Below are 15432 nucleotides of genomic sequence, written 5' to 3' on the forward strand. Positions count from 1 at the left end.
AAGTTGGATTGAAAAATGAAGAAGAAAAAATAAAGAAGAAGAAGTGAATGCAATAAAAATTTGGTTTTTTCTTGATGAGGTAAGGTGGTTGAGACTGGTGAGTGAGAGTATATGGAATTTGACCAACTACTAATAGAGGGGTAGTATGTATATATATATATATTTATATTACGTTATTCTTGATTAAGTAGGTTCTTAAATTCCAGGGGTTTTAAGTATTTATCATATAGTTTAAGGGTACTTTAAGTAATTAATCAATTAATAAATTAAAATAATATTTTACAATAAATAAATGAATTTCTTTTTTGGTAAATTCAAAATAACTAATTGAAGCAATTATCATTTTTGTTTTTTATTATTGACTCAACAACTATCGAGTGTGTCTGCTATGGTAGAATTATTTTAAAGGATTCGAAAAAAGAATTATTATTTTTTATAATAAAGAAATAAGTTAGGATACAAACTTGCTTCCATGTCTTCCAAAATCAACTATAGCACCGGGTTAAAAACATGAGTCACAACATGTTGCTACATTTTGAATTGGATGAAGTGACATAAAGAGAAGGCACACAATGCATCGAAGGCCATGATTTCACGATTTTATCACAACGTTTTTTTGTTTGTGTATTCCGAAATGATAAATGCACTCTACACCACAAATCTAGAATATTTTATTATTTTTTTGTGGGTCTCACAGGAAAATATTATACTTTTCATATATGAGATGCACACATGAGAAGAACAAAAAAAAGCGAATAATGTATTCAACGACCAAAATTATTTAAATTTTTGGCTTGGGCCATCATGTAATAGCAAACTTCTGCCACGCTCAATCTTATCCATATTGGTTTGCACATGCAGCTAGCCGCATGCTTAGATCATTTGGTCATTAGAAAAGGGAGATGTCAATCACCCCTACTTAATATGGGCAACTATATGAATGGATTTTGTAAATAACTTTCCCTAAACTTCCTATTTCTTTCTTATTTTCAATAAAAAAACATAACTTAATTGAAAGAGATGGATAAAAGATTATTTCTTTACTGGAAGTTCCTTGGTCATTCAACATTAGTTCGGATTTATTCCTCCAAAAGTGCACCTCACACCACTTGTAGCCACACATCAAGAATATTTCCTGTATGTATATGTTGTCATTCATGGAAAGTATTTCCAATGCATGGTTGTGACGTGTTATGAGATTGGTGTGAGGCTTATTCTTTGAGAATAAATTCAAACACATTCAACATAGTGCTTGCCAATTGTAGGTGTTTTTTTTTTTTTTTTTGTACAGGGAATCATGCAACTCATGTCATTGCTAAATTTGGATATATTATTTCAAGACCTAAGATTGGTATTATTAAAAGGGTAGTCTGTAAGTTCATCAAATTGAATTTGACATAGGTAGATCCAAATTTAATTTGTTTATATTCAAATTCAAATGAAATCTTATCCATTGGATTTATATTAAAATTTGGATTGTAAATATTGAAAAGTACCAACCCATATGTGCATAGGGCTTTTGAGTTCATAATATGATTGAAAACCATTAATTTCTTCCTTTAATTTCCGTTTCTAGATATGTTATTTGATACTCACTGCACATGGTTAAAGAACCAACAAAATGTCATTTATCCCTCCCAAACTAGCAATTTCATACCTTTCTTGGAATTTATTTAGGGGTATTTTTTTATGTCCTCAGTTTCAATTTTTCAATCATCATTATTGTCTCTAAGAGATTGTTTGGTAATAGCTGAATTAAAAAGCTTATTTCTTTGTATTTTAGTGAATAAATTTTTAAGGAGGTTGTGGGTTCTTTAATGGCTGAAAATGAAGTTGGGTAGATCACCTTACCCTTGAAAAATTAATTATCTAATTATTTTATCAAAAAGACAAAGCATTAAGTCATTCAATTCAGTAACTCAGCTGTTATCAAACAGCCCCTTTATTCAACAAAATAATTAAATAATAAAGGGCATATTTTGAGAATTTAACGGAAAAGAGAGAGAGAGAGAGGGAGAGAGAGAGAGAGAAAGAGAAGCAGGTGAAGTAGTAAAGGGCATATTTTGAGAATTTAACAAAACACTAAAACAGTCGAGCATTTTTGACCATCGAAGACCAAAGAACAAATTACTCAAAACATTTTATTAAGAAAGTCCTATTTGTGTCAAGTGCGGCCACCTGATATATTTTAATTTTGGAAAACATAGGACATTTAAGTAGTTTAGTGAATCCATAGAGTATATTTGAGTAAATTGCTGAAACCTCCCTGAAGTCTGGTAATTATAATCACCTCTCCGAAACTTTTTGATATAATTGCAAGTAGACCCCTCTGGTAGAATCTTCTAAAAAAATGCATGACAATGTCCAAAATACCCATGCAGTTACTTTTAACAAAAGTATTTATTTTCCAAATTTTCTCTTCATATGAATCACTATTCAACCCTTTCAATCTCTTTTCTGAAATTGATTTATTTTCCAACTTGGCCCTTCATATCAATCACTCAAAAGTAAAGATGCAACTTTAAATTATCTTTGTTTTGTTGTTCATAAAGTACGTATTGTTTTTTCCCTGCAGAAACCAACCTCAATAGTAACTGTATGGATATTTTAGACATTTTCATGTTTTTTTGGAAGATTCTACCAAAAGGGGAAAGTTCAGGAAAGGTGATTGCAATTGCAATTACTAAATTTCTGGAGAGATTTCAGCAACCGTCAAAAAACTTTAAGGGAAGGTTTCAGAAATTTACCCTTAAATAATTAAGGCTAACTTTTAAATCCATGTACATTTATATCCTATGCACCTGTGGAGAACTTTTGATGATCAGTTTGAAGTAAGATTAGGGCATGATCCAAAGAAACAGACAGTAAATTAAGGTTTCAACATTAGTTGTTTTTGTTTAATCTCCTATCTACACAACACAAAGGGAGTAGCCATCCATGACTTCCCCAACCCCGGTGCTGGCGGGATTCATCCTAAGTCTCTGCTACAAGCAGCCGGAGAGCTTACCAACTAGCCAGTTGGCACTTTGCCATGTGCATCTAAAGTTGAAGAACTCTATTAGAATGATGGAGGACTTCAGTCAGAAAATACAAGACCTTAAAAGTTAAAACTTTCATTAGATGCTTATAGAAGATAAAGAGCTTAAGCCTCCAGAAACACATTGTGAGAAAGAGAAGGAATAATGGAAAGGATGAAGCTGGATTCTAGATTTACTTCTCACTATTGTTCTCCAATTCCTTTCTCAGCTGCAAAGAGAAGTCATCATTGACATCATCATCGTCCCAGTCATCTTCCCACTGTTGTGTTGCTCCTTTACCTTCCTCCTTTTCATCCCACTCTGTCAATGTACACAAAAAAGCATAAAAATTCAGACAGACAGAAATGATGCTTCAACCTTATCTTAAACACAGCAACACAAAAAATTCCATTCATAATTTCATTTCCTACTCCAGTATTCCTACTCAAAGTTAAGTATCAAGACAATATGTATCTTATTTTTGGGTACCAATACCCCTTTTTAAGATATTTTTAAAGAAGTCATTTTTTTAATAATTAAATAACAAAAAATTAAACCTCCTGTGAAAATTTTTAAGGTTCAAAGTATCAATACACCCATGTTCCTACTATCTAATTTTCAGAAAGACATCAACCAAACCTGCCTGACCGTGCACAGAGTCCAAGCCAAGCCTGAATGGTGTTGGGTTTAGCTTGAGCTGGACTTGGATGGGAAAATTTAGGCTATAACTTCTTTATAACAAAATAAAAATTTTACAAAAGAGGAAAAAGAGGTATACAAGTGGTATATGAGAATTGCAGCCCCAGCTTAAATATAGAGATCTCTCCACATCTCAAACAGGATTGTAGTTTACAGTTAAAAAACTACAAACATCTTGCTCACCACTCCTATGCAACGACTACAACCCACATAACTACTCTTGAAACTCTAACTCAAACAGACCAACCTTTCATCAGAATTTGAAGGTAAACAGAAAAGATATGAGTATAAGACCAAAGACTAACATCAGTATTGAATGATTATGCAGCTACATGCCATAAGCATCACATATAATAAATTCTCCAAAATAAAACAACTGAGCACACCTTCACAACAACCTGTCTAAACACTCCTTACTCATCTAACTCATCAAAAATATCATGTTCAGATTGAAGAGAATGATCTTCACCATAACAACCAATATTCTTAGATTATTCTATCACTTCTAATTCCTCTATGACAAAAGGAAGAGAGGCCCTAGTGCCAAGTTCTTGCTAACCCGAACTTGGGCTTTAACTTTGGAGTTAGGATGGGCTCAAGCCTGGGCCCTAGTTTTTAGTGTTGGGCTTCGATTGCCTTAATCGCAGCCCAACCCACTTGAGTTGCATCACTAATTGTAATAGTTGATCCACTCAATAATAGAATGACTTGGAGAACAGCGGCCCATCATTTCGAAAAAATTACTATACTAAAATTCCAAGTTAAAAGCCCAAGCTTTCCCCAAATAAAATGAGTTAGAAAGTTGGATTTGCATGAGGAAGTTTCAGATTAGGGTTTACAATATGCCAAATCCTAGGCATGGGACCACAATCTTGGAGATCATATGATGATGAGCAGAACAACATTGAATACAAGGATGTAGTCAAGCATAACATCAACAAAATGGAGCATACCATACCAAATGTAGATTATTATTTACCAAAAAAAATCTAACAAAAATGTTCAAGTCTAGGACCTGAGCAATGTTTTAAAATGCAGAGGCGTGATGCAAGGCATTCCATTACCTAGAGGAGTGAGGTGTAAGCCTCCCGAAAGCCTCCTTAAGAGGAGGGGGTCAGGAGAAAGAAGAGGAAGGGGGGATCTCATTTTTCTTTATTTTTAATAAAATACAAATCTTTTATATTGAGAAAAATAAAGATGCATAGCACTAGTTGATTGGGCTGCATGGAAAAGGGGGGGGGGGGTCTAGGGGGCGGAGCACCCCAGCCAAAGGAGCCGGGGGCAGACCACTTTCTTTCCCCTTATCTTTTCTTCCCTTCCCTTCCCTTTTCTCTTTTATTTTCTTCTCTTTCTTTCTTTTTCTTTCCCTTCCCTTTCTTTTCTTTTCTTTTCCTTTCCTTTCCTTTTTCCTTTTTTCTTTTGTTTTCAGTCTTTTTATATGATGTGTGCATGAGGCGTATGCCCCTTGCACCTGAAGCGTACGCCTCAGAGGTGTCAGCACCTCTGGCATACACCTCAGGGCGTTTTGGGAGAGTCTTGCTTGGAGGTGCAGGCGTACGCCTCCCACCCCTTTTAAAACACTGGACCAAAGCAAGGTTGCAATCATCCACTAATACATGTAGGGCGAACAAATCTAAAAGAATGAAGTAACACATATTCTTGATCAGTTATACAGAAAATAGATCAAGAAGAATGAAGTTTCTTCAAATATAAAAGGGGGAGAATTAAGTTTAGGACTATGGAAAGGCTGGAACCCACAAAAGCAAAACTTGGAGAATTCCAATAATTCCACTACTGTTAGTTTTAATTTGGCTTATATTATGCTGCCACTACCAAAGATAGGGATGGCAACTGTTCAAATTTGTTGTGGAGGGAGGGGGGGGGGATATTATATTGGTTTATCAAACCTGCCCCACCCAACCCCTATCAGGCAAGTTTTCCATTCCCTTAACTGGGTGAAGGGCAGGTAGGTCAGGTTCAGAAGAGACCGATCTGCTATTTCAGGAACAAGTTAGTTCTTAAACTGCAAAACTGTCAGATTAATTGTCAAATCACCGAATGCCCTCTATATTATAAATTTATAATTAATACGCAGTGCTTTAGGGGGCATTTTGATCATTTAGTTCTAACTCTATGCCAGTCAAAGAGTGGCAATCATGCCTCCCTCCCATTTGACATTCCACACACTCCTTCCAAATCTATTTTGGAAGAGGCAAGCAGGCATAACCAGAGGTCAGGCTACAAAACAGTGCATCAAATCCTACATCTATTTTGGAAGAGGCAAGCAGGCATAATCTAAGCCCCCCACCCCCTCCATCTGCAATGCAGCCAGGATGATTTTAATGGTTTTGAATCTTTCGGTGGTGCTTATTCAAAATGCTTTTGTATTTCAATTCCTAAATTTCTCTAGATTAGGAAACTTGAATTAGATCATGGTAACACCAACCTTGACCCTACAGTTACAAGTGCTTGTGTAACAATAGAAGAACCATTTAATTATTGAAAGTGCCAGGTTGAGTAGATCCTCTATTGATTGATGAATCTTCTTACAAAACAAACAGAAGTAAAAGGTGTATCAAACCATGTATGTCAGCAACTGTGAAATCCACTTGTTGAGCCACTGAGAAAATTAGAAGATATAGTTTTGTTAAGTTGAAAGTGGTGCACAATTAGCAATATCATAATGCACTAAATAACTTTCTCATGGATCTATGGTTGTCAGGTTTACAAACCTATATACGTTTTGATGGAGGATGATTTGGCCTGACCTCATAATAAGGGGACACGTGGACATGACTCGACATAAGTGACAGCTCAGCATAATGAGTTTGGTACAACTCAGCGTAACAAGCTCGTTATAACCCAGCCTGACATCCCGCCGGAAGTGGCAGCTCGCTACAAGATGATACTCCGATATCCCGAGCTAAGACTCCCAAATAGGGAGCACCCCGAGCTAAGACTCTCCCAAGTAGGGAGCATTCCAAACTGAAGACACCTCGGGTTAAGCTCGTCAGCCCCCTAACTAGGATAAGCTCGCTTCTGCCTAAACTTAAGTAGGCTACCTCAGAGACCTGCCTCGGAGAAGCACTTCGGCGCATCACCAGCAGCTCGGTGTTAGGTAGCTCGCTGCAGAGCAGCTCGGCGTATCGTGAGAGATTTTCTGCCTGACAACCGTACCTGCCAGACTGCACCCACGTCACTCGCCTAGCGGCGTCGTGCCTTCCATCACTGGAGGTTGTTTCTTGTCTGGCAGGGCCGTACTCTGCAGCAATCACCTTTGCCCGACAGCTCAGCTCTGACAAATAACGGCCAGCCACTCCAAGCCGTTATTTGACAGCAGATCGCCGTAGCAGAGATTCGGAGGCGGTTGCACCTGACATGTCAGGATACCAGTATATAAGGACCCCGACCCCCAGGGGCGAAGGTATTGCGTGATCTTCACTCTAGCTCTAATTTCTCTGCAACTCTCTCTCTCTTTCGCTCTCCCAGCTTACTAACTTAATCGTCGGAGTGTTCCCGCCAGGTGAGCCCCCCGGGATCCTTCATCTTCTTCCTCACAGGTGTCTCTCGTCCGTCGCCAGCTAGGAGTGCAGCCACTTCCAACTAGGAGTGACCAGATTGCGCACCATCAATTGGCGTCGTCTATGGGAATCGCTTCGAAAAGCCTTTTTCCACCAAACCTTTCAAGTCCAGTTTCCATGGCTTCCTCCAGCAACGCCGGACACAGCGCGAATATGAACACTTCCGGGGAGCAACCTCAGACCCCGACGATGTGCGTCGGTTAGTTCACCCTACCACTCTCTATGGATGGGGTCCCGGCTCTGAACGTGCCTCAGATCACGGCACCAGTGAGTGCTCCACTCCCCTCCACGGTAGGTACAACCTTCGCCGAACCGTCTATCCCCCCGGTGGCCGGACAGAACCAATTCGAAGACCTGATGCACTGCATGCGACCTATACAAGCTCAAATGCAGCAAGTTCAGCAGCTCCAACTGTATCAGCAACACTGCACCATGTTTATCAACAGCAGTACCAGCAGCAATTCCCACTACTGCCTCAAAACCAGCAGTCGGCTCCACCTCGGCATCCGGCCACACAGCAAGCTAAGCTTCGCCGTCGGAACGAACGCCCCTCTCGCCGGGGAGAGACCTCCTAGACCCAGAATCACCCTAGGAGCCAAGTCTCGTCTCACGACAGGAGGGAGAAACCAGTTACTCCCACCTCACCACGCATGGTCAGGTCAGGAGATTCTCAGCCTAACAGACCCACATCACCTCGGCTTTCAAAGTTCGAGATCCAGCTCGTAGAAAACCGGTTCGAGGTCCTGGCTTCGGACTCTAGACAAGGTCCCTCAATCCACAGCCATTGCCAGTAGTCCAAGCCACTCCCCGCGATAACTGTGCCTGACAACACAAAGGCCAGCAGCACCAATGCGGAGCCGACAAAGAAGCAACGGAGACGCCGCAGAGCTCGCCGAGCTACAACCCAAAACTTGCCCGAACTCCTCAAAGGAAAGGAAGAAGCGAGCTCAGGAGCAGTGAAAGCCACTCTGCTCCTCTCTGTGCCATGTCCCCTGTCACCCGAACTCCTATCTGTCCCGATGCCTAAAGATTTCAAGGTGCCTCCCCTGGACAAGTATGATGGATCATACGATCCGAATGATCATGTAGATTCTTTTCAGTCCTAGATGCACTTAGCCGAGGCAGGTGAGTCCTGCATGTGTGTAGCTTTCCCTACTACATTTAAAGGGGTAGCTCGCACATGGTATAGAAACCTCGTGCCCAAGAAAATCAAGAGTTGGGCGCAGTTCGTGCAGATCTTCACCTCACACTTTATCACTAACAAGAGGTGTCAGAGGTCCCAAGAGAGCCTTCTCAGCATAGTCCAGAGGGAGGGGGAATCTATCCGTAGCTACATCAAGAGGTTCAATGATGCATGTCTGCAGATACCTGATCTAGACTCCGTAGTGAGGCTCACAACAGCCAAAAGAGGCATAACGCACAAAGAGTTCAAGTGGCACGTGGTTGCCAACAAGCCCAAGGATGTAACTGAGTTCCTCAAGCTCGCGGACCAGTTCATCGAAACAAAGAAGGTTCTTAGTGGTAGCAGTTGATTATTTCAGTAAGTGGGTGGAGACTGAACCTCTCGCAACGATCACGGCGCGAAGTGTGCAGAATTTCTTCTGAAAGAACATAGTTTGCCGTTTTGGACTACCCCGAGTGCTCATCTCTGATAACGGCAAACAATTCGAGAACATTAAGCTCTAGAACTGGTGCAAAGACATGGGAATACAACAAAGTTTCACCTCGATGGTGCACCCTCAAGCGAACGGTCAAGCGGAGGTCACAAACAGAGCCATTCTCCGCGGACTGAAGGCACGTCTAGCCCGAGCTAAGGGACTATGGGTAGACGAGCTGCCCAACGTACTATGGGCTTATCGAACCACGGTGAAGACCGCAACGGGTGAGACCCCTTTCAACCTCACTTACGGCACAGAGGCAGTGATCCCAGCCGAGATCGAGGTCCCTACACTACACCTGGAAGCATACGACGACGAAGCAAATAAGGATGAACTACGCACCAACCTTGACTTACTTGATGAAGTACGGGACCTCGCATACATTAGGACCGCGGCCTACCAACAGAGAGTAGCTCGGTACTATAACGCCAGGGTCAAGAAGCGAAACCTCCGCATCGGAGACCTGGTTCTTTGTAAAGTCATGGTACCTGAGCCCGGTGTTGGTAAGCTCGGGTCAAATTGGGAAAGACCCTACCGAGTAAAGCGGGTACTCGGGGAAAGAACGTATGAGATTAAAGCCCTAGAAGGGAAGCAAGTACCTCGGGCATGGAATATTGTCAACTTAAGGCAATATTACCTGTAATTACTGAGTCAAGTGGACCACAAGTCGCTCCTTGAGCCTAAGGGCCAAAGCGCCAAGCTAATAAAAGACCTTGGCACTATAAGACCCAGTTGCCACTTCGGCATGGGCGAACTCCAGAAGAGAGTGGACTATAAGTCGTTCCCCCAGCCTAAGGGCTAAAACGCCGAGCTAACAAAAGACCTCGGCACTATAAGACCTAGTCGCCTCTTCGGCATGGGCGAACTCCGGAAGAGAGTGCACCACAAGTCGCTCCCAAAGCCTAAGGGCCAAAGTGCCGAGCTAACAAAAGAACCCCGGCACTATAAGACCCAGTCGCCTCTTCGACATGGGCGAACTCCAGAAGAGAGTGGACCACAAGTCGCTCCCAAAGCCTAAGGGCCAAAGTGCCGAGCTAACAAAAGAACCTCGGTACTATAAGACCCAGTTGCCTCTTCGGCATGGGCGAACTCTTGAAGAGAGTGGACTATAAGTCGCTCCCCTAGCCTAAGGGCTAAAATGCCAAGCTAACAAAAGAACCTCGACACTATAAGACCCAGTCGCCTCTTCGGCATGGGCGAACTCCAAAAGAGAGTGGACTATAAGTCGCTCCCCCAGCCTAAGGGCTAAAACGCCGAGCTAACAAAAGACCTCGGCACCATAAAATGCCTAAAGTATAGGCAGCTCGGGTATGAGCACCTATAATAGCTCGGGCATATCAAGCAATTTGACATAGGCGAAGTAACCTATGCGCAGACAGGTCAGGCATGCACCCTACAATATCGCTCACTTCGGTGTACACCTCATGAAATTGTCCCTAAGTGACAGTTCGGGGTAACAGCTAAGGAACCCCTACTTCGGTCATCTAGCTCGATAGTTCAATAGTTCGGAAAAAATCACCATGGTTAGAAGATCAATTGCACAGCACTTAACAAAAAATGTATTTCATTATAAAAGAGTTCGTTACAAAAAGGGGGAAAGAAGAAAAAGAAACTGATCTCGCAGATTCACAGTACAAAAAACTACTTGGGGCACTCGTCGCTCTTGCCCGAAGCCTCGGCGGAGTTGCCAGCCTTGTCATCGGCATTGGTCTCTGCAATATCGTCACCGTCGCTCTCCGCTTCCGAGTCCGAGACTTCAGCAGCTTCAAGGGCTACCTCCTTTATGATTCGCGAGGTAGTGATGACACTCACATCGAGCTACGGGAACTCGCACTTGATCAGCCACCTACTGAGCTTGAAGCCTTTGCGGTAGCCCTCTGCCCCAGCCTCGACCAGCTCTCCCTCGAACTCATCTGAGCTCTTATAATCCTGGACAGCCTTGACCTTGGCCTCTTCCATGGCTTGGAGGAAGATTTCAGTCCGCTCCTTGATGTCCGCCTCGAGGTTCTCCACCTTATGCTCCAAACCCGCCTTCTCTGACATCAGTGACTCGATAAGCTCTTTTTGAGCTCGCACACTGTTCTCCAGATGATGGATCTTGCCGCGAGCTAAATTCAGTTCAGTATGAGCCTCACGAGACGAGCTCTCAGCAGCTAGAGCCCGCTTTAAGTGCTGCTCAGACTAGTAGGTCAAGGCGTGCACGGCGGAGTTCACCTGCCAAGAATATAAGTTAGTACCGCCAAAGCTACAAATACAAAAAATCGAAGTAAAACAAGACTTACCACCATGTAGTGGGTAGCCGCCCGAGCTCCAAGCTGAGTAGGCGTTAGTTCAGCCCAACTTGCGACCTCCTCAGAGTATACAGCCTCTTTGCTCTTTTGAAGGCTATATTGCGGAGTCAGGATACTCCGAACTGTCTTTCCACTCCCCAAGGAAGCAACAGTCGTCGCAGGGCGGGCCCCGAGGACGTCTCGGGCGCACAAGGTAGGACCCTCTCCGTCTCCAAGTCAATCATCGGAGGCGCACGGGAAGGTTGTTCGGGCTTAGGGATGACGGGCTCTGGAGACTCGGTACGAGCTCTTTTAGTAGCTCACTTCTTCTTTCCCTTCATCTGCCCAAGAAGCTTGTCCGCACTGAGATGCATGGGAGCTGCAACAAAACCTAGCGTTAGCAACGTCAACAAGAATAAAATACCAACTGTCAAAAATAACTCTAAACCAAAGACGACCTACCAGGACTCAAGCCGGCCTGCACGAGCTTATCTTCGGCAAGGTAGTCCTTGTAGTGGAAGCCGAGCTCTGCCCACGATTGGAGCGTCTCCCTTGTCTTCAGGTCCAGTCTAACACCAGAATCCTGAATGGCAGCCCTCCAATGGGTAGGGAAAGGCCACTCTATGGGATTGTGAACTACGAAATAACTCCGCTTCCAGGCTGGGATCTTATTGGGTAGTTTGTGTAAAAGTTTATAGCCTGGGCGAGGTGACAGATAATAGGTTCGCTTATGCTCGGGAAGGACGCAGGAAGAATTTCTCTTGATTGATAAAATAGAAGAAAAAATTTCGAGGTCGAGAGGTAGATAGTACTCGTAAAAAAGAGAGATCGTCCCTACTACATTCCGAATTGAGTTCGGGTGTAATTGGTCTATAGTAATGTCGAAGAACTTCAGAACCTCGATGATCAAGGGATGCAAAGGTAAGCGAAGACCAGCCACGAGCTGCTCTTCGAAGATTACGATCTCGTTATGATCGTGCTCCCAAGGGAAGTTAGGTACGGGGAGACTATAGGTGTACTCTTCCAGGAGGTGGTATCGACCTATCAAAGCCCTAAGTCTATCTACGGTCAGCGTCAAGGGACCGAACTTGTCCGATGCCTAACCTCGAGGAGAAGTAGACGTCGGATTATTCACGGCCTCTCGTGCCTTCCAAGATGACTCCACCTCGGGAGGACCAGCCTGAGCCGAGGTACCTTCCTCGGGCTCATCCAAGAGACTATCAAAACTAAGTTGCGACATGACTATTGAACTGAACCAAACTGAAAAAAAAAAAAAAAAAAGCTAGGGGAGACTCACCAAGAAGAGAGACCGAACTGAAGGACTTACGAACTAGAAAACCCGAGCTGAGGACTTTAACCGCGACCTCAAGGTGAATGCTAGTGAACTTATGGCGAAGAAAATGACTCGCCCCCCCCCTATTTATAGCCGCAAGGTCAGGGGATCAACGGTCGAGATCAAGGAGATCTGACGATTCTTGAGAAAACCGATTGCACGACCCTCGAGGTCGAAATCAGTTTAGCGCATTTTTTGGCGTCCACGGAGTCTAGATCGCGTGACGTCCGCGCGTAAACCACACGCGACCTGGGTTATACTTGGTTGAGCCGAGCAACCGAACTGGTCCGACCGACGAACTATCTGACTGGACGGCCTGAACCTCGAGCCAAATCCACCTGTCACGCCGTGAACTCCCCGCACCAGGTCAGGACCTCTGGCTCGGGGAGTGGGGGGCAATTGATGGAGGGTGATTTGGCCCGACCTCATAATAAGGGGACACGTGGACGTGACTCGACATAAGTGACAGCTCAGCATAATGAGTTTGGTACAACTCAGCGTAACGAGCTCGCTATAACCCAGCCTGACAGCCGGCTGGAAGTGGCAACTCGCTACAAGATGATACTCCGATATCCCGAGCTAAGACTCCCAAATAGGGAGCACCCCAAGCTAAGACTCTCCCAAGTAGGGAGCATTCCGAACTGAAGACACCTCGGGTTAAGCTCGCCAACCCCCTAACTAGGATAAGCTCGCTCCTGCCTAAACTTAAGTAGGCTACCTCAAAGACCCGCCTCGGAAAAGCACCTCGGCGCATCACCAGTAGCTCGGTGTTAGGTAGCTCGCTGCAGTGAAGCTCGGCGTATCGTGAGAGATTTTCTGGCTGACAACCGTACCTGCCAGACTGCACCCACGTCTCTCGCCTGGCGGCGTCGTGCCTGCCATCACTGGAGGTTGTTTCTTGTCTGGCAGGGCCATACTCTGCAGCGATCACCTTTGCCCGATAGCTCAGCTCTGACAAATAACGGCCAGCCACTCCAAGTCGTTATTTGACAGCAAATTGCCGCAACAAAGATTCGGAGGCGGTTGCACCTGACATGTCAGGATACCAGTATATAAGGACCCCGACCCCCAAGGGCGAAGGTATTGCGTGATCTTCACTCTAGCTCTAATTTCTCTACAACTCTCTCTCTCTTTCGCGCTCCCAGCTTACTAACTTAATCGTCGGAGTGTTCCCACCGGGTGAGCCCCCCAGGATCCTTCATCTTCTTCCTCACAGGTGTCTCTCGCTCGTCGCCAGCTAGGAGCGCAGCCATTCCAGCTAGGAGTGACCAGATCGTGCACCATCACGTTTCATGACTTATTCAAATCAATAGTTTTGAAGTTCATGAACTGGTTATTACTTGGATATTTGGGGCTTTTGAGATTTTCCAAAAGATGTAAAATTGATAGCATGGACATTTACAATATTTTGGTGCAAAACACAGAATTTTGTAGGTGTCAATCAAATATAGGATCAATGCAATCTAACTGCTTTGATAAAAAAGCTCATCATAAAGACTTTCTAGAAAGATAATAGTTAAAAAACATGTAAGAGAAGAATGATATGTTTTTTGTTGTGATAGTTTTTATGGTTAAATAAAAAAATGAAGTATGAAAAATGTCAACGTCTTTATCCAAACCCTATACCAATTTCAGAAGAGAAATTATTTGAGAAAGATGGTAGTGAACCGAGAAATAATAGAACATCCTCAGACCACAGCACAAAATTTTGTAGAGTATATCTAATAAGAGTTACCTTCACCAATTTCAAATTCTTCGAACTCATCATCATCTTCAAAAAGGTCAACCTTGGCATCTTCAGTTGCTACCTTTGATTCAGTTGCCATGATAACACACTTGAAAGACCTGCAAATGGTTGCAAATGCCAACAGTGACTCAATAAATGAACTTAGCCCTGATATAACACATAACAAAATGTATGCGAATGGTAGAACAAATTGCTATTGGAACAAAAGAAAGCACCAAATATCCCATAATGGCAGAACCTTATAATTCAGTGAGACTGGAATCTTTGCTCAAGTTCAATATCCACAAATACCAACACAAACTCTTCTAATACCAGTAAAAGACTCATGTATTTTTTGGCATTGTAAAACCGTGATGAGTATTTAGTTACTGCAATCATTACAATTACCTTCACAAAAATACCCAGCTAGTATCATTGTCAGACTTCTAGTCCAAGTAAATGAGTACTATGTTTCAAACAGAGTTGCAGACTCAACTTCTTATCCAGTAAAGCCCTACCTATGTATTACATGTATAAGTTTCCTAATTTGAAAATGAAAAAAAAAAAAAAAACTAAGATTCTCCAAGATCTTCAACTTTCGTTTCCTTCCTTTGCTCTCAGCGTGATCCTTATTGATCATTTGATCATAAGCAGTCAAATTCATCAACCAATGGAAGCTTAGTTTCTGAAAAGATCTCAATCAGGATCTTGAAAACCGAAATATTCATGAGGTGTCTTTCTTTGATGGAACCACTAGGCTCCGCCCATCTCCCCACACAATAGCATTAACAAACCAAGTTTTAGAAAATTCTCAAAAAATCTTTCATTTTTATGGTTCAAAACCAAAGAAAACAGTAGAGTAAAATACCCAGATAAGTAGGAACTCTGAATAGGAACCGTGCAAACCCTTACATGAAAATCCTAATTTAGTTTATTTCATACCTGAAAAACGTGAACTTCGAAAAATGTGGAGGATTTTCCTTCTGAAACAATGGTTGGGAGGTGGAAGGGCGTTTTGCAACAATGACGAAAGGTTAGCGAAGCTGGCTTTAAGCTTAAGGTACCGGAACTGAGAGAGGAAGGAAACCAGATGCTTCCATCTATTGCTGCAAACTTTGCTGCAACAACGAAGAGATCCTATACACGTA

The 15432-nt window shown here is 43.1% G+C and overlaps 1 protein-coding gene and 1 long non-coding RNA gene across 2 annotated transcripts; both read right to left on the minus strand.

Annotated features, from left to right (window-relative positions):
• Positions 1 to 2845: 2845 nt before the first annotated feature.
• Positions 2846 to 15432, minus strand: LOC148843348 (protein DELETION OF SUV3 SUPPRESSOR 1(I)-like). The gene is made up of 3 exons (XM_088957617.1): positions 15227 to 15432; positions 14294 to 14403; positions 2846 to 3338 (listed from the first exon to the last, which is right to left on the minus strand). The coding sequence occupies exons 2-3, from the start codon at positions 14382 to 14384 to the stop codon at positions 3211 to 3213; spliced, it is 219 nt and encodes a 72-aa protein (XP_088813743.1). The 5' UTR covers positions 14385 to 14403; positions 15227 to 15432; the 3' UTR covers positions 2846 to 3210.
• Positions 10495 to 13816, minus strand: LOC148843349 (uncharacterized). Its single transcript, XR_016103242.1, has 3 exons — positions 11688 to 13816; positions 11238 to 11604; positions 10495 to 11169 (listed from the first exon to the last, which is right to left on the minus strand). It is a non-coding gene; the product is annotated as an uncharacterized LOC148843349 (long non-coding RNA).

The sequence above is a fragment of the Nelumbo lutea genome, chromosome 8 (genome assembly GCF_056320005.1).
Source record: "Nelumbo lutea isolate HS-2025 chromosome 8, American lotus-T2T, whole genome shotgun sequence".
NCBI lineage: Eukaryota > Viridiplantae > Streptophyta > Magnoliopsida > Proteales > Nelumbonaceae > Nelumbo > Nelumbo lutea.

What these genes read in the sequence shown, in the direction of transcription:
- LOC148843348 (XM_088957617.1), bottom strand. Translation starts at nt 14,384, where the DNA reads ATGGCAACTGAATCAAAGGTAGCAACTGAAGATGCCAAGGTTGACCTT. An exon ending in AGAATTTGAAATTGGTGAAG is followed by an intron (nt 3,339 to 14,293) that starts GTAACTCTTATT and finishes GTACATTGACAG; the next exon opens with AGTGGGATGAAAAGGAGGAA.